Below are 23,613 nucleotides of genomic sequence, written 5' to 3' on the forward strand. Positions count from 1 at the left end.
AGGTGGATGTAGTAACTTCACAGAAACATGATTGGGTTGTACTAAACTCCAGAAGATAAAGAGTTAATATCCGGTATGGTTTATGTTTATATGTAGCCAAGTGGTTCACATGTAAAAAAAATATATGACGTTGGAATTCACAACAAGGACTTGGCTGTCCTGTTGGTAGCCGGCATTCCAGGACCCACACGCCTTAAATGTGTAATTACCCGGGCTGTGTGGATTCCCATTCCCGCACATGACTCTGAGAAACTGATATGCCTAATGTAGCCGAGTATAAATAAGGCAGACTAGGTTAACTCTTACATGAAGGAGTCCGCGCTGCGGAGCTGCCATGCACAAGTGACAGAATTGTAATGCAATAAAAGCAGTATGTGACAATGACATCAAGAGCATTTCCCTAAAAAAAAAAACACAAGTCCTTGACTCGCCATTTTCTATCAAACTGTTGAAATTCTCTTTGGCTGTTTCGTCTTTGGGAAAGCTGTGTTTTGTTCCAGTTTATCCCCCAGCTTTTCCTGACATCAAAATAGGAAAAGCGCCTAGTTACACGGAGATATAGGAGCAAGGCTTGTATTATTACATAGCTAAGCTGATTTGTCAGGAGAACCTTCACCACAAAACATGTGAAAGCTTGAATGATGGCCATATTTTTTGTCACTCAGCTTTCCCAGAAACAGAACTAGAGTTGACCATACACAAGATTTTTCTCTATCAGGAGGTCGGGAGAGAACGATCATTTGGCCAATGGAAAAATCCCATTGACATGTAGAGCATTTTTGTTTTTTTTGCGGCATGCTGCTGATTTGTAAAACCACATTATGTCTATTATGTGCAGCAGATTTTCTCTGCGTATTTCACTCTTTGCAATGCAAAAGGTGAAAGCGGGAAATTCGCATGTAACACAAGCAGATTTTGCTGCAGATCCGTGGCGGAAAATATCTGCACTCACTCTTAGGACACGTTCAGATGTGGCGGATTTGCTGCGGGATTCCGCTGCGTACAGGCCTCTCACAGGAAATCTGCAGCAGACTTTTTTTTTTTTTTTGTCTTTTTTGGTTTCCATTGCTTTTTAGATAACTTCGTGCAGACGTGGTGGAAAATAAAGTGTGGAAAATAGCTTGCGGTGCGAAATTTACCCTCCACGGCATGCCCAGTCTGTTGAGGAAAGGCAGCAGATTTTCACTGCGGATTTCATCCTTTGCAATGCAAAATGTGAAATCTGCTGCAAGTCCTCTGTGAAATCCGCCACGTCTTGATGAACTGTCAAATATCCAAATTTTGTGGCAAAATCTTTTTTTCCCTAACGTCTGAACATACCCTTATATTTACTGGTGAATATTGTTCTTTCTAGTTTGAAAAGTAATTAGATCTTCTCATGTAGTACGTATAAGAAGCTGGAGACCAATAAACTGGAGACCACAGTATATATATAGATGTGTGTGTGTGTGTGTGTGTGTGTGTGTGTGTGTGTGTGTGTGTATATATAGATATATATATACTCTCTCTCCTGAAATGCAGGATTTTTGCAGCAGGGAACATAATGGCACGTGGCGGCCGGTGTCATAGTTTTTCAGTATTCCTTTACAGCTGGATGAGGGGAATAAAACACTATGAAGCTGATCCATGGAATGAAACGGTAGACTTTGCTTTCAAATAGGGACAGTACATTCTTTAGGAGATAGATAACCAGGACGCACATGAACTAGCTGATGTCCTTATGTAACCTCGTCACCCTCTCCCCTTCTTGGGTAATAAACATCAGATAGTGCGCGCCGTGTCCTTATTTGACTGAATTATCTCCAGTTACACTTTATTATTTGGTGTTTCAGATTAACAATCTCAAATAGAAATCGACCCATGCATATTGTGCGTCTTAGCCCTTCATGCATTTAACATTAGGGGCCAATGTTTGCAACGTCATAGTATATTGCTGTATATTAGACAGTTGATCAAAGGAAATGTATACTTTATAATTCTCACCTATTTAGAGAACTAAAACGTTGGATTGCTAAGGTTTTTGGTGCCGTCACACACGGCAGACTTTGTTGTAGAAATTTCTGCGACTGAAAATCAGTTCCATTCACTTGCAGAAATCCATGCGCCTGCTGCAGAAACCACCACATTCAGAGGAACGGAACTGATTTTCAGTCACAGAAATTTCTACAACAAAATTTGCCGCGTGTGAATCCAACTTTTAAAACGCTTCTCATCCAGGATCTATATGGCGCTGACATTTTCCAGCGTACATAGAAAGTTTTCACACATGTCCCTAATGGGTCCAGGATACTTGAATACAGGGAGAAAGTGCAGGCTCTTGCAGAAGTCGTGACAGGAGAACAGTACCTCCTGAGTTTTTGGCTTTATTCCTCTGTTATTTTAGAGCCGGCAGTGTTACGTTTGTTAAGAAGTAAGGATATTTTTTTTAATGCGAAGCTAAAGATAGGAAATCCTGACCGACGTGTCCTGTAAATATCTTTGTCAGTTTCTAGCAAACAGAAGTTAGTTGTAAGCCAGACTAGTAGTATGTACGAGTATTTGGCAGTTCAGACAACAGAAGAGCGCTCTAATGCTCCTTGGCATTTCTCTTGATTGGGAATCCTCAGATCAGGGTGTTAAAAAGTCGTTTGTTGCTTGCCAGCAAGCTGGGCTTCCCTACTGATTTAGGTTTGGCAGTGATCTGGCTCTTCACCCTGTTGCCAGTCTAGCTGCCAAGGAGACAGGACCGGCTCTGCACTTCCTGTCTTCCTCATTGTCCTGGCTGATGATGGGACAGAGTGTGCCAAGAGCACGTTGCCAAGAACATATTCCAGCACTGGTCAGCTCAGCGCAGGCCAACATCACCTGTGCTCTTCACAATCTAATGCTTCAGACCTTTTAGGATTTTAAAGCACCAGCTCCAAAAAACAGTAATGCTGCACAGATAAGTAGTGCAGAGTATTTTTCACTCGGGGCTGTGAGTACTAATAGTGAGCCACACGTTTGGATTTCCAAATGATTTTTATGTTACTCTGTGGAAGCAAAAAAATAACTACCACGATTTAAAATGGCTCAGAAATGGCGTTATGTAGCAATTAAAAAAAAATCTCGGGGAAATCGCTTGAAGACATTAAAAGCTATTCAGTAGAGTCCTATCTATGGACAGCGATTTCAGAGCAATCTGTTGTAGTGAGCGATAAAAAGTCTAGGTGTAGCCCTAGCCGAAGAGTTGATGTGCACAGGTTCAGTATAGATGGAAGGTGGCCCTCAGAATATTTTTTTTATACTCTAAGATCCTACACAAGAATGCCATATGGCCATATAACCCGTGTCGGGCATATTCATATATGTTAGGTGCTGCAATATTATCTGCTGGCCAAAGTCCACCACACATTTAGGCCACATGCACGAGATGCGCATTACGTGTGGATTTACGTGTGGATTTGTGCAGTACTAGCAATGTAAATGAGATTTCAAGTAATTTTTCTGAATGTAAATTGACCTGTGATGTGTACTTTAAAATCGTATTTTTAATTTCTGAGAATTGAATCTGACAAGTTTTTAAAAAACGCACCAAAATCTGCATCAGATCTGCACCTGTTTCTGCATCAAAATCTAAAATACATATCTAAAAAAAACCCCGCAAAATAAGTGCAGATTTTACATGCCGTGGAATCTCAATAAACGCAAGTGATTCAGTCATAGAAATTCCTAGTGCGTTTTTGTCGTGCATATTGCTACGTAAACGCTGCAATTTTTCCGCAGTAAAATCTGAATGTTATATTCAATAAAACAATGGAATATTTTAGATTTGCAATTGTCATAAATCAGAAAGCTGTAACCGTAGTTCTCTTACTAAATATGACCCAATGTGATATGGGGGTTATTTGCGCAGTACGTAGGCTGCTGACTATTCATTTCCAGGAGAGGAGTACAACTAGTTGTAAGCTGTGAACAGACACCCTTTCCCTAAGGCCTCATGCACACGACCGTAGTGGTGCGCACGGGCCGTGATTTGCGGCTCGGACGGCCGCGGAGTGTCAGCCGCGGCCACCCGCAAATGACGGTCCGTGCACATTGCCGTGTGCATTCATTTCAACGAGCCTCCGGCCGTAATAAAACATGTCCTATCTTTTTGCGGTCCAGGCTCCTGGGCAATGCATGGACCGTGGAAACCATGGCCGTGTGCATGGGCCCATTGACACAAATGGGGTCGCAATTCACCCGCAGATTTGCGGCAGCAAAAATACGTTTGGGTGCATGGGGTCTAAGGGCTGTTGTCTTGCAAACATTATCGAATACTCCTCAAAAGTCAGTATTTTGTAAGAGAAGCCGTTCTTAAATCCATAAGACCGCATTGGAAAGACACATGCACTGCTCTGCTAGCTCTTTCCCACACATTAGGGCATTGTGGGAGCCATGAATATCCGTCACACAGAGATCCCGCAGCTATTTTAGAAAACCATTAATAAATGCTAAAGAAAATGCTGTCAGACTTATATAAGCACACATCTCAAGCACACGTGGTTTGAACAATAGGCCATTACAAAAGGAACGAAAAGCCGTTTAAGGTCATCATAACCTACACCAACAGCACAGCGAAGCCTGACCATGGTGCTGTTCACCTTTTACAGTAGTGAATGAAATCTTTTCCTAGCTATAACTGATGTTGAAACATTTAGATGGAATAAGATTGCAGTAAGGTATATATTTGGGATTTACTATTTCAGTGGCTCTGCAGGGGTTAAATGTATCCCTTTTAAACTGCACATTTCGACCTCATGCACACGTTCACGGAGCTCATGAATGGCATCCTATTACAAAGATTAGCTTCTGGGGAGAACACCTCCATAACGCGATGTCTGATGGAACATGGCCGTTACTATTGAATCCAACAGAAAAACACTCCGGATGCCTTTCTATGAAATCGGAGGCATATATAGGGTCCCATAGACTTTTATGGGTTTGAATTACGGCTCCGCACAACTCAGAGGTTGTATGTAGCTGCAGGGCAGCATGCATGCAATTCAATGTCTAAGACCATGCATCCATGGTGGGTTGGTTCAGTACTACTACTACTGTATGTGTATGTGTGTAGGACCATTATCCCATTGTTGGACAGAAACGTCGCCATTTGTTGACTGAATAAAACCACCATTTGTTCACACATTGGTGTGCTGCAAGATTTCTATTATATATATATATATATATATCATTTTTTTTTATGGCATTCACCAAGCAGGTTAAACAACGCTAAGTTGTGATAGTTCTGACTTTTACGGACGGCAATATGTTTTTTACTTTTTTTATTTAGTCTGATGTCAGAGGGGGCCTCCCCCCTGATTCTAGCAATTTAAATGCTGCAGTCGCAATTGACTGCGGCGTATAGGCTGGGTTCCCACAGTGCAAATTTGCTGAAGATTTTGCATGTGTTTTTTTAGCCAAATCCAGGAACGGAACATAAACAGAAGAAATATATAAATTAAGGCTCCTGGATCCAATTCTGATTTTGGCAAAAAAAAATAAAAATGCATGCAAAATCGGCATCGAATCTGCACTGTGAGAACCCAGCCTTAGGCCTCATTTACACGAACGTAATATACGCGCGTGCTTTGCACGCATGTCGTACGCACCTATATTAGTCAATGGGGCAGTTTAGACGATGCGTGAATTGCGCTCAGCGCGTGTGCGCAGAAAAAAAACTCACGACATGTTCTATAATCGTGCGTTTTTCGCGCACTCACGCACCCATTGAAGTCAATGGGTGCGTGAAAACCACGCATGCCGCACGGAAGCACTTCCGTGCGAACTGCGTGATTCGCGCAAGAGCTGTCAAACTCCTGAATGTAAACAGAAAAGCACCACGTGCTTTTCTGTTTACAAACATCCAAACGGAGTGTCAAATTCGAGATGAGCGCACCGAACTTCACCGGGTTCGGCCAAACTCGTTTTGACCGAAACCGGTAAAAAATGTTCGGGTACGCGACGTCAGGAGACAGTCACTGTCCACGGTGCTGAAAGCGTTAAACTGGTTCAGCACCATGGACAGTGACTTCCGCTCCGAAAATCCATGAACCTGTAAAAAAAAAAAAAAGTTCTGACTTACCGATAACTCCGGTCCGACCTCCCGGGATGACAGTTAAGTCCAAGTGACAGCTGCAGCCAATCACAGGCCAAGCACAGGCTGCAGCCAATCACGGGCTGCAGCGGTCTCATGGACTGCGGCGTCATCCTGGGAGGTGGGGCCGGATGACAAGAGTGGGACGCGTCACCAAGGCAACGGCCGGGAGCCCGGACTGGGGGAAGCAGGAAGTTCTTGGTAAGTATGAAAGTCTTTTTTTATTCACAGGTTGGTGTATATTGTGTTCGGCATTCACTGTCGAGGGTGCTGAAAGAGTTACTGCCGATCAGTTAGCTCTTTCAGCACCTTGGACAGTGACGGGCGTCGACTAGCCTCATCTCTATGATGGCGGCTGCGCGAAAATCACGCAGCCGCGCATCATACACGGATGACACACGGAGCTGCCAAATGCCTTTTGCGCGCGCAAAACGCAGCGTTTTTTGCGCGCGCAAAACGCACACGCTCGTGTAAATCAGGCCTTAAGGTGTTAAACAGGCGGAAACAAAGTGATCTTTTATTCTGCCCATTGCAGTGAGGTGTCGGCTGTATTACACAGCCGACACCTGCTGAGTATGGAGCACGCTGAGCATGTGAGACGGCTCCATACTTCCCCTAAACGGCTGCCATGGACAGCCGTTTGCTCATTCATCGGCTGATCGTTGCCCTGTGTATACATGGCAATTATTGGAAATGAGTGTTCTGTGGACGCTCGTTTGCCCTATAATTGGCCGGTGTAAAAGGGCCCTTACGCTAGCCACTAACTAGTACTAGTACCCCTCTCTTACTCACAGAGACAGAGAAGGAATGCAGCACTAATTATCACATATATTTAGTCTGGATACTTAGGGTGTGTTCATGCGTAGCGGTAAATTGTGGTTTTACCCTCTATCTTGTGGTTTGACCATAGCGTGTGAACACTCATATGATATTAATAAGTACTATATTCCTGCTCTGCCTGTGAGTATGGCTGAGTCCACCCACTGTGGATTAGATCTCCTGGGAATTTTGCAGCAAATCCGCAACTAAATTTGCATGTTGCATACGGATTTGGACACCAGATTTCAGCCTATACACTGGAAAGGGGGAAATTCGCAGTGAATGTCTACGACAAAACTGCAACAGAATTGACATGAAGCGGATTAGAAAATCTACAATTTGCCGTCAATTCCATACAGATTTTTTTAGCTACCTGTTAATCGGATTTGTTAATCCGCTACCTGCGGATTTGCTGCGTGTACCTTCGTGAAATCTCATCTACACGTTGCAGATTTTTTTTCCACGTAAATTGACCTGCGGTGCGGATTTTAAAATCCACAGCTTGTCAATTTATCTTGCGTTTCTGCTTGTGAATTGTATGTGATTCGTTTTTTACATTTTGCCACAGAAAAAGGTTTGTTTTTATGCTGCGGATTTTGGTGTGTTTTTTGTTTTTTTTTTAAACTAGGCAGATACAATTCGCAAGCGGATTTGCCGCAAGAAAATATGCACAGCAAATTTGCAAGTAATACATGTGCATTTGAACTTAGGGTGCGTTTACACAGTGTGGTTCTGATTTTGTGGAAAGCACACGTGTGAATACTTCCTTAGAGGGGAATCAGAGAGGGATAGTAGTACTGTACTACTACTCCTCTTTGACTCTTGTTTATCTCGAAGAGACCAATTTCATTGTTGGATATTGTGGAGTGTCTGCTGGGAGAGATTGATGTGGAATATGCTGCTGAGGGGCATAGGGATATTAAAAAAAACAAAAACAGACATCCGTGTGTAATACACTGAAGCCGTAATACTTGAATGTGCATATGGCCTTGCTCTCTGGCAGATAGAAACAAAACAACAAAAACACCAGGTATAGGGCATGCTACAGTTTTAAACAAAATATACACCGTAACCTGCTCTTCAAGCTGCATGTGCTATAAATCGTGTAACCCGCAAAGGCTTATTGAAATTCTGGCATAGAATATTTCATGCGGTAGCTTCAGCACCATCTTTACAAAGAGAGGAATGGATATCTGACTGCATCTGTTGGAAGCATCTAATTTCTCTCATGGTCATCAAAAATTGCCAACTATACTAGGACACCATTGCCTCTTGTCATTTTGCCCCAAAATGGTTAATAAGGCCTGGCACTCTCATCCTCTCCTAATTTACCTCTAGGAAATCTTACGATATTCCTCTTTTTTTTTTGTGCCACCAAGACATCTGGAAAGAGCCTTTATTCCCTGGGAAAAATGGTTGGCAGTGCCAAATCTTATACCCATGGTCTTTCTGTCTCTCTGAGGCTGCACATTTTTGTCCTTCTGGGCACTCCTATTTCGCAGCTGTTAAATCCAGCAATGAATGGATGCCTAGGAAAGGCAGATGGTTTCCTCCCTCTGTGCCCTTCCCTCAGCACGTACACGGACACACATGCAGGCTCACATCCACAGCTGACAATTCTGTCATTCCATAAACTGGCAGGTGGAGATACACAGACCACAATGCGGCTTAGACTGTATTCACGCCACACATTAAGTGGGGCCATCCATGCCCAACCTCTGCTCAACAGAAGACAAATCAGAAAATGCCATTTCATACATTTTCTGAGATGTTTGATATTAATGAACAATGAGATATCTTGGAGATGTACCCATATTACTTCTACTTTATTTTTCAATGTATTAACACATATTATCCATTTAGCTGAACCTAGAAGAGAGAATTTGTCTTAATTTCCAAATTGTCTTAAATTGAAGATATTCCATAGCCAGACCATCCACGTCCAGTTAGACAATCACCTCTGCCAATTTACCCCTAGTTTTATCTTGTCTGGACTTGGGTTCACATTTTATTAAGGTCTGGTCACTCAATACTTTACTTTTCTCATCTCACTTACCCGCACTTCCTAGCTTTCGGGGGGGGGGGGGGGCTGTGATGTTTTCACCTTTACCGGCATCTGAGCAGAAAACCCTCTCTATTTTTTCCAGGGAGTTCTGGATCATGGTTTTGAGTGGAATGACTTCTTAGCATTGACCCAATCATGCATAGATTATTTTAGAAAAGTGCTGTCTTCAAGGTAGACAACCTGTATATTTACACTAAACTATCGCCTCGTACTATTTCTCAAGTAACTCCTCAGGTTGGACCTTCCATAGCTGCTAGATTTGGTTTATGTGTTACTCACGTGTTTATTGTATTGGTCCAGAAACCATATGAATTTAATATTCTAAAAAAAAGTCCTGTATCCACAACGTCCACTGAGGCATTTCCAGCAGCTCTTTTTGGGGTCTTGCTATAATAAACATCTAAATATAGATCCATTGAGCCGCAATAGTATTCAATGATTTGCTATTCTCGCTCTTCTCTCTTTTTTTTCTTCATTTTGGACTGAATTAAAGGTTTCTATGCTGTCATGTGAGAGTAATTAATGTGAAAGTGTAATTATGTAAAGCTTCTTATACAATGTAATCAACTCATCTGTACCTAGAAATCTACGCCACATGTTTGTCTGGCAGAAAAAAAAGGAAATTACGTCTGTTCACCGACTTTCAACTGCTCAACATTCTGAAGACGTAAAACACAAAACACTTACCTTTTTTCTTGATGTCTTTACAGATCTTGGACAATCAGGAAGCCCAAGCCACAGTGATCCTGCCAAGAATCCACCAGGTAAATATAACCCCTCGAAAATTTCCATTCTAACAATGTCTGAGAACAAAAGTGGTACTGTGATAGCTTCAAAGTGTATAATTGGTCAGCAATCTGCTTTGCATAGGCAATGCGAAGAATCGGGACAAGCAGTGATTATGTTACCGCTTTCATTGTAACCGATGCTGAGCTGTAACTTCATTAACATTCACTTTATCTTGGGGAGTTTGCAATCTTGACTAGTAGACACTTTCTACAAAACACATGAAAGGTCACATCCCATTTCTTTCGGCCATGTGGTTCCTAAGCATCAGTATTAAAGTATTCAGTGCGAGGCTATGGTTATCTCTTAATGGTTATCTTTCCTCTAAAGAACAGCAAAGTTGTTGATAACTACTATTTATCATTTATATTGCGGCTACTATGTTGTGGCTATAGGTTGCCCTCAGTGATCCCTCTCCTCCAGTCAGCAGTGAAATCTTTCTACTTCTAACATATCTTAAGATGAGCAGAAGATAACTTGTGAAACTTCTTGCCACGTCTGATTGATCAAGAAGGATCAGTGGTGGTCAGAGGAAGGATTAGCATATACAGATGTAGCAGACTTGAATTTGAGTTCTTTTAACTCTTTCGTACTGTATTGCAAATACAATATGATGACCCTCTAACTTAAAAAGGGGTTTGCCCACTATTGGAACTAATAAACGTCTGCTCATCGGCCCGCCACAGCTGTCTGGCATCATCTCCTCTCCCCCCAACTACTAAAATAAAATGTGCGTTCATTTGAGCAAAATGTGCATTTGTCCACCATATGCTTTATTCGTTTTTTTTTTTGTCGTTTTTTCTAATTTCAACTGATTGCACAACTGAAGCATAAAATGGTTCAGGTTTGCATCAGTTTTCCAATTTAGTTTTTTTTTTATCTGGTTCTATTTGCAGGACCAAAAACATTTTTGGGAAGAAAATAGATCCTGAAAGAAGTGAATGGCATCTTTAATAGGATCCTCCGTCCCGTTACTCTTTTTTTTTTTTTTTCTTCTTGCTACTTTTTATTTTGACAAGACACATCTTAGGAAAACATAAGACTAACGCAAGTGTAAACATGGCCTTAACATGGAATGAGTGGTGATAGATGTTGATTGTTTGACTTTCTCGTATACTATGTTATGGGCAACATGAATTTTAGTGAGCCAGGTTCATAGGCAGCTATTTAGTCTATCCGTTTGTTTTGAAGTATGGGAGGAAAACAGAGTACCTGAAAGAAACCTATGTAAACCTAGCAAGGTCATACCATGTAGATGTTGCCCACTTACAGATAACCTGGTCTGGTGGTACAAGTGCTACCCATGTGGTATATAGGAATTACACCTGTATGTTTAACGCACAAAGGAAGGCAGTAATCCAATATATGAAAATGAACGATTACCTTATTTACATATGTTGCAACATTTCAGCTCCAACTGGAGGCTTTCTCAAGACAGATGAAGCTGAAACGTTGCAACATTGGTGAATAAAAAAAATAGTTCATGTTCATATCTTAGAGTGCTGCCTTCCTTTCTTTTGTGGGCTGATTGGACTTACGTGTCAAGGTCTCTGTGGCTTGCACCCATTTCTCACATAGATACAGTGGGGCAGATTTACTAATACAGTCTTAAAGGGGTCGTCCAGGTTGGAGGCTTTTTTTTATACTGATGACCTATTCACAGGATAGGTCATCAGTATATGATCGGTGGGGGTCCGACACCCTGACCCTGCACCGATCAGCTTTTCCGGCTGCCTACGGGTGCCGGAAGCTATGCAGGGTTGGTGCAGGAAGCCAAAAGCTCCGACCACTGTATAGTGGCCGTTCTGGGTTACTGCAGCTCTGCTCCTATTTACTTGAACAGCCCCCAACCTGGACAACCCCTTTAATTTTAGCTAAGAATTAGACTAGATGCGCCAAATTTATAACAATTAATGCTGGATGGTGTACCTTTAGATACTTTAGTCTAGCTTTATGCCACCCTTTTGTTGGCTTATTTTAGTCCACTTTTCTGCAAATAAATGTTGGCGCATCTTAAGCCATGCTTCCTTTTCTGGTATGCCACACCAACCTTGCTGGACGAGTCACAAACATCTCTGTTCTTTTTGTCGATGAATTTATCTGAAATTATTTGTGCCAAAAATAAGAATTCTGGCACAACACCAATAGTAAATCTACTCCAGTAGTACTTTCTTTCTTCTTTGTATGTATAACATACATGTTATAGGAGAATACTGTAAAATGGTAAGAAGTAAGGAGCCATGTTGAAGTCTTTTCTTATTTAATTTAAACCTTAAGGGCTTATTTAGATGAACGTTTATACGTCCGTGCTACGCGAGTGATTTTCACGCACCTCGCACGGATCTATGTTAGTCAATGGGGCCGTTCAGTGAAACTTAACGACATGCGTAAAACTTACGACATGTCCTATATTTGGCCGTGTTACGCACAGCACGTGCAAATCGCGCACGGCACTTGGAAGCACTTCCGGGTGCCGCGTGTGATTCGCGCTACAGTAGTAAAATAAATGAATGAAAACAGAAAAGCACCATGTGTAAACCTAAAACCAGAGTGTCATAATGATGCCGGCTGCGCGAAAATCACGCAGCCGCGCACCATATGCTGATGCCACACGGAGCTATTGCGCGCGCAAAACGGACGTGTCTGTGTGAATAAGGCCTTAAAAATGAGAATAAGACGCCCTGTGGAATCCCAGCCTAAAAGAAGTGCAGCTAAACAATACATTTTGGAACACATCGATGAACTCGTCTTTTCTTGCATTTTCACATTGCTATCGCAGATAAAAGGCACAGTGTGTTTATTATACGTAAAATCACTTATCTCATTCCGTATTTATTTACCCCCTTTATTCCAAACAACACCATGAAGTTTGAGCAGGCCGTCAGAAGCAGAAGGTCTAAATGGCTTACTGTTTAAAAGTTGTCTGGATATATGTTTACATAGCAGATGAAGAAGTCCGGGTGTGAGTGAAAGAGACATTGGGAACATGGGCTGTCTACTAATCTGGCCAGAATGTGGTGTTTAGTAATAAAAGAGCTCACCACTTCAAATGGGGAGGAGGAAGCGGAGGAATGGATTTACACCGCCATACGTTCAAAACCACATTGCTCCTTTTCCTTTCTCCATTACTCTTGTTTGTCAGTGTAAACCTTTAGGCACATTCTGTGGTTATACGGTCATTTTTCCTTTTATGTTTTTTTTTTTTTTTTGTACTTTTTCTTTCTCATTAAAACTTTGTTTCCAGTAGTTGTTTTAGATAAACAGAGTGAATGAATGTTTTTTTTTTTTCCTTTTACCAGTTCAAATTTGATAATTTTTTTTAAGATAATATATAAACACCGCAAAATTAGCGATATGCCTATTTTTGGATTCGTGCACTATCCTAAGGACCGTGCATATTTTTGGTTTACTGCAGTATAAACTGGAAACTATTAATATATTCAGTTCAATGCAATTTACTGTAATCAAGGTCTATAAGGTTCGCGCTCACGTACACGTCTGTGTTGTACGGATCTGTAATATAGCATTTATAGAAATCTATTGATATAATTTCATATAGAGGTTAATTTTTATCACAGATTTACAAGGAATATGTGAGAAAGAAGATCATAATACGTTGGTATTCTTCCCTAGTGGCAGACGGAGGCACCATTTGGTGGCACACTTCCTACTGCTATATAATACAGAATTAAAGGGACTCTGTGTGCTGAGTTGTTGGTAATTGGTTTATCCAGAGCAAGCTGTTGAACATGCAGTAGCTGTAACCTTTTCTGGAGGTGTCACATCCTGTTTTCCGTTACTTGCTCATGATAAATAGTTCGACCTGTACGTTTTTGAAGTTCACAAGCTACGACTTGACAAGTAAGCTCTTAACTTCTTCATACTGCTCATTATTCTGCAATAGTTTTATAGAGCTCCAAAACAAAAACATTTAGGTTTATTCAAAAAGTGGAAGATGACAAATTGGCATGTGTTAAATATTTTTTTACACTTTAAGTATGTAAGTCATGTAAAGTACATCAAAGAACTAGAGAGGTATCTGTTATAGGACAGAATACTCTGTCATAAATAGATACATCTGAGAAGATCACATTGAAAGTCTGGTATCTCAGACCACCACCCATTTCTAGTATGAAAGGGCTGTATAAACCCCTCTGGCACTGCTTATAGATTTTTGTTACTGAAAATCTGACACATTATTCTACATAGTAAGTTTCGTTTGCTATTGATCTGGTGTCAGATTTTGAGTTCTATAAATCAATGATCAGTGCCAAAGGGAGCCCTTCTGAAAATCAGTGGTGTTTAGAGATCTGTCACCTGAATAACCTGCCCTGGTCGGCTCTATTAGCCAAACGGCACCTGCTAATAGAGCCTGACAAAGAATACAACAGTCATAGTTATGAGACCCCTGTATTTAGAAGGGCAGTGCTCTGCCCTACCCCTCCCTGCCCTCTCACCAGTCACTGATGGTCATCGTGTATCTGCATATACGCAGTGGCCGTCAGTGACTGGTGAGGTAGGGGAGAATCATAACTATGACTGCTGTATTCTGTGCTGTTTGGGCTAGTAGCACAGCGGACCTGTCACCTTAATGTGCCTCTCTTGGAGTGATAGATCCACTTTCATCTCCCAACATGTATCTGTGATATATAGACTAGCGTTCTGGCCATGGCATCTAGGCAGAGAAGGGAGGTCTCTATCCTGGGAGTTACAGAAACGACAGAGTATGCCAAGAAATATGTACACTTATCTATCTAAAAACAACAACAAAAAAAGAAATCATACCAATGTAGAGATTTTGTTTGGTGTCACCATGGAGCTAAAGATTTCAGGCTATGATAAAGGAACTGCTTTCTTACTACTAATGAGGCCGGTGAAGTCTGCATTCCTAATCCAGTTCTCTTACTTTTTCCAGGATACCTTGAAGACAGTTTTGTGAAGTCTGGAGTTTTCAATGTTTCAGAGCTAGTGCGAGTGTCTAGAAGTAAGTACATACGCCATTCGTTATATGAAATACTATATATATATATATATATATATATATATATATATATATATATATATGACTACACCCCTGGTTTTCAGCAGGTCTCTGTTCGCTCTTTGGTGTCGCTCTGTAATACTCCACTTTCCGCTACGTATATCAGTTCACCTTATTTGCGCAATAGAATTTTCTCTCTCAGATTTGTTATTTTGTTGAGATTTCAATGTATTTATTTTTTATCAGCAAGGTGCTAAAGGCTGGGACGAGACACACATCTGACATGCAACAAATGGTCTTTTGATGTTCATGCAATTGACATGCGTGTTTTTTTCACCCCATGTGCTTCTGGTATATTTATCGCATAATAGTCGCATGGAAAGCTTGTGAAAGCTGCATGCACTTGTGCTTCTCACACAACTCATGCTATTCCCATGCACTGCAACTGTAATTCAGCAGTGTTTGCTGTCACGCTACAAAAAATGTGTGTGTAACCCTGGCCAATAGGTTTACAAGCAGGTGATGCTGTAATGTAATGGTTAACACATAGCACCAGCTAGAAATCCAAATCCGGAAACGCTACGCACTCTCGTTGTACACGGTTTTATAGGCCACTGTCTGTTGTCCATTAAAAGTGACCAATTCCTAATGAATTCCCTCCACATTTACTGACCTTTCCACTTTGTCAATGTAGAGGGAAGTTGATGTCCTCTTGTTAATGGGAAGACAGTGCCAACATGTTCCTGGAGTGCGGTGATAAGAAAGTCAACAACCAAAACCATATTTATATACTTTTAGATGGAAAGCGTTTTCCCATCAGAACAACTATCCTTAAAAGACCTGTGAATCCGCTGATCTTGTCACTGTAGGGGAAATGAAGCACACATTCATAAGAATAGGGGACCATGTAATTCATGGTACAGAGAACTGCTCCAGAGTCATTGTCTGTCTGTCCTGAGCCAGCGACCCCCCCCCCCTCTATGACATCCATATGCAATAAGAGGTTTGTTGTGAGGGGAATATAGACTATATGGTCTCTTTAGACTGCTTTACAATTCTATCATGACATCTTTTTTCATCATCATAGCCCATGTTTTAATGGCAGGGAAAAAATGATCTGGTTAGTTGTGGGTTTGTGTACTGAGGACAATGTGAACAACTTCCTAAGAATGGCAGATGATGATGCAGTAGTATTTTAAGAAGAGCATACATAGATACACCACACACAATGGCTTCATATATTAAAGGCTGCTGTATTATTAATGGCCCCTTGGTTGTCACACTATATTGATCTAATAATAGCTTTTGGGTTGTGGTTGTGAAAGGCTTCTTTCATCTGCCATTTGTTTAACCTCTAGTTTACCTCAAACCACAAGAGACTGTGGTGTGCTTTACCAGTTGAAAACACTAAACTATCACGCCCACCACATGCCATGTTTGAAACTTATTTTGACAGATCTGTTAAAGGTATGCCTATAAAAAAAAAAAAGATCTATTTGAATTCCTTTTCTTGCAGTTTTATTTTTATCACATACTTTATTGTCTGTACATGGTATAATAATCATAGTCTTTTTTCACACTCTTTATTTCTCCAGAGACCTTGTTTACTCTCGGTCCATAATTCATAGGGGATTAAAATAGTTTTGTAGATATTAAGCCATTAGATCTGGCAGCTGTGTTCTTCACTCAGGTATAAGGGCAGCTTTGAATAGGCATCCCTCGAAAAGATAGAAGAGAAAAGCACTCTGCTGCTCATCCAAATATGCAAGGAATCCACCTCTGTCATCAATGTCTCTCTTTCCAACAGGGCTAATTGAAAGCACTATCTGCATGCATTGGGTTTAGTGGGGCCCAGAGGTCTGACCCTACAGCACTGATTGATGTCCCACATGCAGTACATACTGTGGCATGGAAACATTGTTCCCCAGTGAAAGGGAGCCAGCAGTCACATCTAATTAACCATTCATCAAGAAATAATTGCACTATGCATAAATTAGGGACACCGGCATCTATAAAACAAAAGAAGAATTGATTTGGACCTTCTTCCCAAGGTCTCTGATGATACAAAGTGACACTCAGCACACCAGGCCTTTGTATACAATGCAAGTTCCTACTTGGGGGCACCAAATGCCATCAGATATACTTAATGGAAGCTTTATGTACAGATATGATTCTCAAGGGTTAAAAGTCCTACTTTTTGGCAAAAAGATGGAACACTCCTGAATGAAATGCGAGTAGATTATTATGGCTCACCCATTTGCTTTGGAGAGAAAACCAGATAAATATTTTTGCACGTAAATGCTTTCTCTAAACTTTACACTTTGTATAAGTAACCAGCTGTATTTTTTTTTTTTTCTTTTAGCACCCATAACACAGGGCTCTGGCGTCACTTTCCCAATTGGAGAGCCACTAAACCAGCCATACTATCATGATATGAATTCAGCGGTCAGCTTACAGAGGTCACTTTCCTCTCCACCAAGCAGGTAACGCAAGATAATAACTGTAAAAGACAACTGCATTCTTCCAATAGCACCTACTGGAGACAATATTCTGCAATATTGACCACTTTATAACATGGTCACTTTCAATTTTCCATTTCAGCTTTTAAAAAATCTTCTGTTGTGTGGAACTTTGTACCAGGGAATTTACAACAATAATCATGACATATGCTGCATGACAAATGTCTATGACTTTAGGCTTCGTTCACATCTGCGTCATGGCTCCGTTCCATCGCAGCTTTCCGTCAGAACGGAGCCCTGACTGACGCAAACGGAAACCAGAGGTTTGATTTCAATGGTGACGGATCTGGTGCCAATGGTTTCCGTTTGTCTCAGTTGTGCAGGGGTTCCGTCGTTTTGACGGCATCAATAGTGTAGTCGACTACGCTATTGATTCCGTCAAAACTACGGAACCCGACGGAATATTGAAATCAATGGTGATGGAAACGGAAACCTTTGGTTTCCGTTTGTGTCAGTCAGGGCTCCGTTCTGACGGAAAGCTCAGACGGAACGTCGGAACGGAGCCCTGACGCAAATGTGAACGAAACATTATTTACATTATGTCATGGCTTATCTTTAAAAAGGAGCTTTATCAGATCCTTTATCTGAATTCTATCAAACCCCATTTACTGTTGTCTGTCAGGTTTCAGTCGGGTTTCTGATCTTTTTGAATGTAAGAATATCTCTGCTAGACCACACTTTCCTGCCATCAAACATACGGGAAGCCCTGACCGACTGGCAAAAACATAGTGAACTGAGTCGACCTGTCAAATGGGAGTACCTGACTTTATTTAACTTTCTTGAAGAAGCAATATAAGTGTAATGGGTAAAATCCAGAAGTAAAAGCTGCACATTACTACATAACGAAAAAAAATGGATAGTCCCCAATATGCAACATTTAAGAGACTACATGTTAAATATTAAAGATTGTTACCCAAAATGTATTTACGCCATTTTTATTAGTTCAATACGTACCAAAGCTTCAGTATTTCAATTATTTAGTTATTGTGTGTGACAAAGGAAGGTTCACTCAAGTCTGGGGCAATTGACTATCATTTGCTTGCATAAAATTATAAAAATTACAGTGTAAGTATAATCCCAAATTTGTGTATACAAGGTCATCCGTGCACTGGAATTTTCAACAAAGGAAGTTGCTCTTCAAAGAACGGCCTTTATTATTTTCCTACGAACGGTGATAACCTTGGATGCCTTTCCTTTCAGCCCTGTTGTATGGGTCATGTCTATAGATTTAAACAGAAAGGAAGTTTATCAACGTGGACACAAAAAAAAAAAAATCGAACCTTTTTTTTTTTTATTGAAATAGCGTTGGACTTTAAAGGCTGTGTAAACCTTTTGAAATCGTGTGGTTTTTTTTGTTTTGTTTTTTTTTAAATAAACGTCTATTAGTGTGTTTGGTGCAACGTTCTAAATACATTTTATTAAATTATTTTAACTTTTTGAGCTGCTTTGTATCCTGTATATAGAGAAGCTGTATCTAGCGCTGAAACCTTAATGCGTCAGGTCAGCTTCACTGATGGGTTTAGTGTCAGCGGGTCCTGCGGGTCCTGTGTGTGTCTAACACACAGGATCCACCTGTAATCGATCACATGTACCGTAAGTTATGAACTTAGATGTGATCGGTAACAGCTCAAACCTGCGTGTCTGAGACACGCAGGACCCGCTGACACTGAGCCTATCAGTGCCGCTGAGCTGACGGATTCGGGTCTCAGTGCTAGATACAGCTGCTCTGTATACAGGATACAAAGCAGCTGTATCTCAAAAAGTAAAAACATTTTTTAATAAAATATATTTAAAAATTTGTACCAAACACACTGATTGAAATTTATATAAAAAAAAAACAATGATTTCAAAAGGTGTACATAGCCTTTAAATGTTACATTGAGCTTCTTGATTAATGTGCACAAACTTCTCGCTTCAAAATTTTATGACTTGTCATGTTTTCTTGAGTGCAAGTGTCAATAGTTCACAAAACTAAATGTTTACTTATTTTAATAGTAAAAGACCCAAGACCATTTCTATAGATGAGAATATGGAGCCAAGTCCAACTGGAGACTTCTACCCTTCTCCAAATTCACCAGCAGCTGGAAGTCGGACATGGCATGATAGAGACCAAGGTACAAATATGCACTTTAAGTCCAAGCTTTTTTCACAAATATGTATTTGGCAATACTTTAACAGGTTCTGTCTGACTCCTCTTATACGAACAGATATGTCCAACTGAGCAATTAAAGAGGATGGAAAGAAAATACTTGTAAGGCCCTGTTCACATCATGTTTGTGATATATGTTTAGCGTACACGCTAAATGTGTCCATTTTCCAAACCGTGTCATTTTGGTCTCTGTATACATCAGTATACTTTTTATTTGTGGTGTTGAATAGCATAGAAAAATATGCTATTCCATATAATGGGATCCTACAAAAAAGTATACCACACAGTATATACGTTTTTAACATGGGAGCCTATGGGTGACATATGCCACTGTGAGGCATACATCACAGGTATCCATGAAACGTCATGTATATGTTATGGGCTGGTCAATAGCTTTTCATGACGTATACATTAAATAGATACTATAATAGTTTAGGAGTGACGGATGCCTGTGATGGATGCCTAACATGGCATCCATCACTCATAAACTATTGTGGGATACATTTCACAGATACATCATGAAAAGGTCAAGAAATGCACCTGAATTATGCTTGTGTGAAACTGGCCTTAAAGAGGCGCTCTCACCAGATTATAAGTGCCCTACATAATCTGATCGGCGCTGTGATATAGATAACCGTGGTTTTTATTTTGAAAAACGATCATTTTTGAGCAAATTATGTGTGCTGTGGATCATGCTAGGCTGGAATAATGAGAAGTGTATGACGCTGATTGGTCACATGCCCAGTTGGTCATTAAGAAACTAATTAGCATAAATCTAAAATTACTCGTAAAGTGCTCAAATATGATCGTTTTTAAAAATAAAAACCGCTGTCGTTATCTACATTACAGCGCCGATCAGATTATGTAGGAGATAGGGCACTTATAATCTGGTGACAGAACCTCTTTAAAGAGGACCTGTCACTAGGTCATAAGTTGAACTGGTTAACTGAACTGAATAGCAATGTCTCCCTGATTCCAGCACTGTTTTTTTTTTGGGGACTCCAGAGATGTGGCCCACTCTTGTGTTTGCTCCCTATATGCTAATTTGCTTTAGTTAGCCAACGTGGTGGAACTACCTTTCCTGCATCTGGTGCTGACCAATCAGTGCGAGGCAGCTTAAGGGTAGTTCATGCCCTGTTGGCTAACTACAGCAAATTAGCATATAAGGAGCCAATTCAAGAGTGGGCCATATCTCTGGAGCAGGAGGGTCCAGGAAAAAAAGAAAAACAGCGCTGGAATCAGACAAATAGCACTATTCAGGACAGTAAACCAGTTCAACATATATGACTTAGTGACAGGTTCTCTTCCAGAATCAGTTTACCATTGAGTTAAGTGATCCATTTGCAGTGATCCAGTTAGATGAATTGGAAAGTAAAAAAAAAACAAGTGGTAAAATAAGTGTGAATTTAGCCTTAGGCCTCATGCCCACTTCAGTCGTTTTCTTCAGGGTGCTAGACGTTTTTCTGACGGCTAGCACCCTGACCCATTCATTTCAATGGGGCCATGCACACTTCTGTTTTTTTGACGGTCCCGTTGCTCCGTTCCGATCAAAAGTAGAGCATGTCCTACTTTGGTCTGAGATTCCGTGACCGTGAGGCCCATGCAAGTCAATGGAGCCGTCAAAAAAACCTGAAGGCACATGGAAGGCATCCGTGTGCCGTCCGTGTGTGACGGAGCCGTTGCCTAGCAACGGCCGGGCGGGCAGAAATATATTACACTAATCGGCAATCACTGATAGAGAAAAGAGGCTGCTAATTAAAAATAAAATAAAAAGCAGTTCATACGTACCCGGTCGTTGTCTTGGTGACGAGTCCCTCGTCTTTCTCCAGTCCGACCTTCCTGTATGACGCGGCAGCCTGTGATTGGCTGCAGAGGCCGCTGCAGCCTGTGATTGGCTACAGAGGCGGTCACGTGGGATGAAGCGTCATCCCTGGAGGCCGGCCTTCTGACGTCATCCTGACGTGCATGACCGCCACTACAGCCTGTGATTGGCTGCAGCGGTGACATGGGATGAAACGTCATCCCTGGAGGCCGAACAGGAGGAAAGTAAGTATGAACTTATTTTTTTATTTTTAAAGTTTTATTTTCCAAGCATTGTACTATCCAGGGTGCTGAAAGATTTACCGCCGATCAGTGCAGCCCATTAACTCTTTCAGCACCCTGTACAGTGACTAGCGCTGAACAACCATGCTCTTTCAGCATCCTGGACAGTACCGTGTTCGGCGCTCGGAAACGGAAACACAGAGTGCACACGGCCGCTAAAACGGGCACACGGATCCGTAAAAAACGGCCGTGAAAACGGTGTTGGAAGTGTGCACGAGGCCTTACAAGACCTATCACCTTTCACTTAGCACCATTATTTAATAATATTAATAATAATATTTAATAGTTTATATCATTTTGTCTTGTCATTGGCATACTGTGTCAATTTAGAATTAGTGTTTTTTTTTGGTGTTGTGAATCTTGCTTATAAATACAGTTTATAGGCGTTATTAGCTGGCAGATACTCCCCTGTCATAATTATTTCTGTCAGTACCCTTGAGGTATGTCACAGAGGAAGCAAACACTTCACACTTCTTCTCCTCAGTTCACAAATTAATATTTGATCAAACATATTGTTTTCTAAAACCAATAAACATGTTTTCATTTGTTAGACAGCATGGAAGAAGACAGCGTAAAGAAAGCAATTGTTCTTCTTTCAGTAAAGCTCCTTCTTTATGGCACTAATGACACCATTAAAGTAATCTCTCTGCTTTAATAGGTTCCTTTTTCCTAGACGTTATTTAATTATATTATCCATTTAGTATTATCATTGCTGCTTCCTTGAGGTTAAGACTTGCATAGCAAATGTTTTAAGTACTTCATCTTTCCAACCTTGACACTGGCCTGAAGTATCTTGCTAGATCAACAAAATCTTAAGACTCCATGCAGCAGTCAGCAATTTTAGAAGAAATGTCCAACTTCTAATATTAACAATGCTATAAACCCCTGTTTATATATGTCATATTTATGAGAGAAAGAATAAAAATATATACTTCTTAAAGCAGACCTGTCAAGCATTACATGCTACCGTCTGAGTCCCACACAAGCTCAATCACCTCCTTTCTTTTCTTAAAGAGGCTCTGTCACCAGATTTTGCAGCCCCTATCTGCTATTGCAGCAGATAGGCGCTGCAATGTAGATTACAGTAACGTTTTTATTTTTAAAAAACGAGCATTTTTGGCCAAGTTATGACCATTTTTGTAGTTATGCAAATGAGGCTTGCAAAAGTCCAAGTGGGTGTGTTTAAAAGTAAAAGTCCAAGTGGGCGTGTATTATGTGCGTACATCGGGGCGTGTATTATGTGCGTACATCGGGGCGTTTTTAATACTTTTACTAGCTGGGCGTTCTGATGAGAAGTATCATCCACTTCTCTTCACAACGCCCAGCTTCTGGCAGTGCAGACACAGCCGTGTTCTCGAGAGATCATGCTGTGTCGTCACTCACAGGTCCTGCATCGTGTCGGACGAGCGAGGACACCGGCACCAGAGGCTACAGTTGATTCTGCAGCAGCATCAGCATTTGCAGGTAAGTAGCTACATCGACTTACCTGCAAACGCTGATGCTGCTGCAGAATCATCTGTAGCCTCTGGTGCCGGTGTCCTCGCTCGTCTGACACGATGCAGGACCTGTGAGTGACAACACAGCGTGATCTCTCGAGAACACGCTGTGTCTGCACTGCCAGAAGCTGGGCGTTCTGAAGAGAAGTGGATGATACTTCTCGTCAGAACGCCCAGCTAGTAAAAGTATTAAAAACAACCCGATGTACGCACATAATACACGCCCACTTGGAGTTTTACTTTAAACACGCCCACTTGGACTTTTGCAAGCCTCATTTGCATAACTACAAAAATGGTCATAACTTGGCCAAAAATGCTCGTTTTTTAAAAATAAAAACGTTACTGTAATCTACACTGCAGCGCCGATCTGCTGCAATAGCAGATAGGGGTTGCAAAATCTGGTGACAGAGTCTCTTTAAATATAGCCAAAATTCTATCTAAACCTTACAATATAATACCGCAGCAAACCCCGTTAAAAATAGAGATCTCTAAGGACAGTGGCCGTAGCTCTATTCTATCCTGCCCAGATGAAGCCGTTTACTTTGGGTTGTCTCTAGCACACATTACTGAGACCTACAGCCTAAGCCTGGCTTCATAC

General features: G+C 41.1%; 1 protein-coding gene across 5 annotated transcripts in view; it reads left to right on the plus strand.

Annotated features, from left to right (window-relative positions):
* NFIB (nuclear factor I B) overlaps positions 1–23,613 on the plus strand; it is a 194,765-nt gene that overhangs the window by 104,089 nt on the left and 67,063 nt on the right. For all 5 annotated transcript variants that reach the window (XM_075826742.1, XM_075826733.1, XM_075826766.1 and 2 more), the window contains exons 3-6: positions 9,692–9,745; positions 14,683–14,751; positions 17,111–17,231; positions 19,263–19,381. In XM_075826742.1, the coding sequence (XP_075682857.1) occupies positions 9,692–9,745; positions 14,683–14,751; positions 17,111–17,231; positions 19,263–19,381 (363 nt within the window). The remainder of the gene's footprint in view (positions 1–9,691; positions 9,746–14,682; positions 14,752–17,110; positions 17,232–19,262; positions 19,382–23,613) is intronic.

Source organism: Rhinoderma darwinii, chromosome 1 (genome assembly GCF_050947455.1).
Source record: "Rhinoderma darwinii isolate aRhiDar2 chromosome 1, aRhiDar2.hap1, whole genome shotgun sequence".
In the NCBI taxonomy this organism is placed as follows: Eukaryota; Metazoa; Chordata; class Amphibia; order Anura; family Rhinodermatidae; genus Rhinoderma; species Rhinoderma darwinii.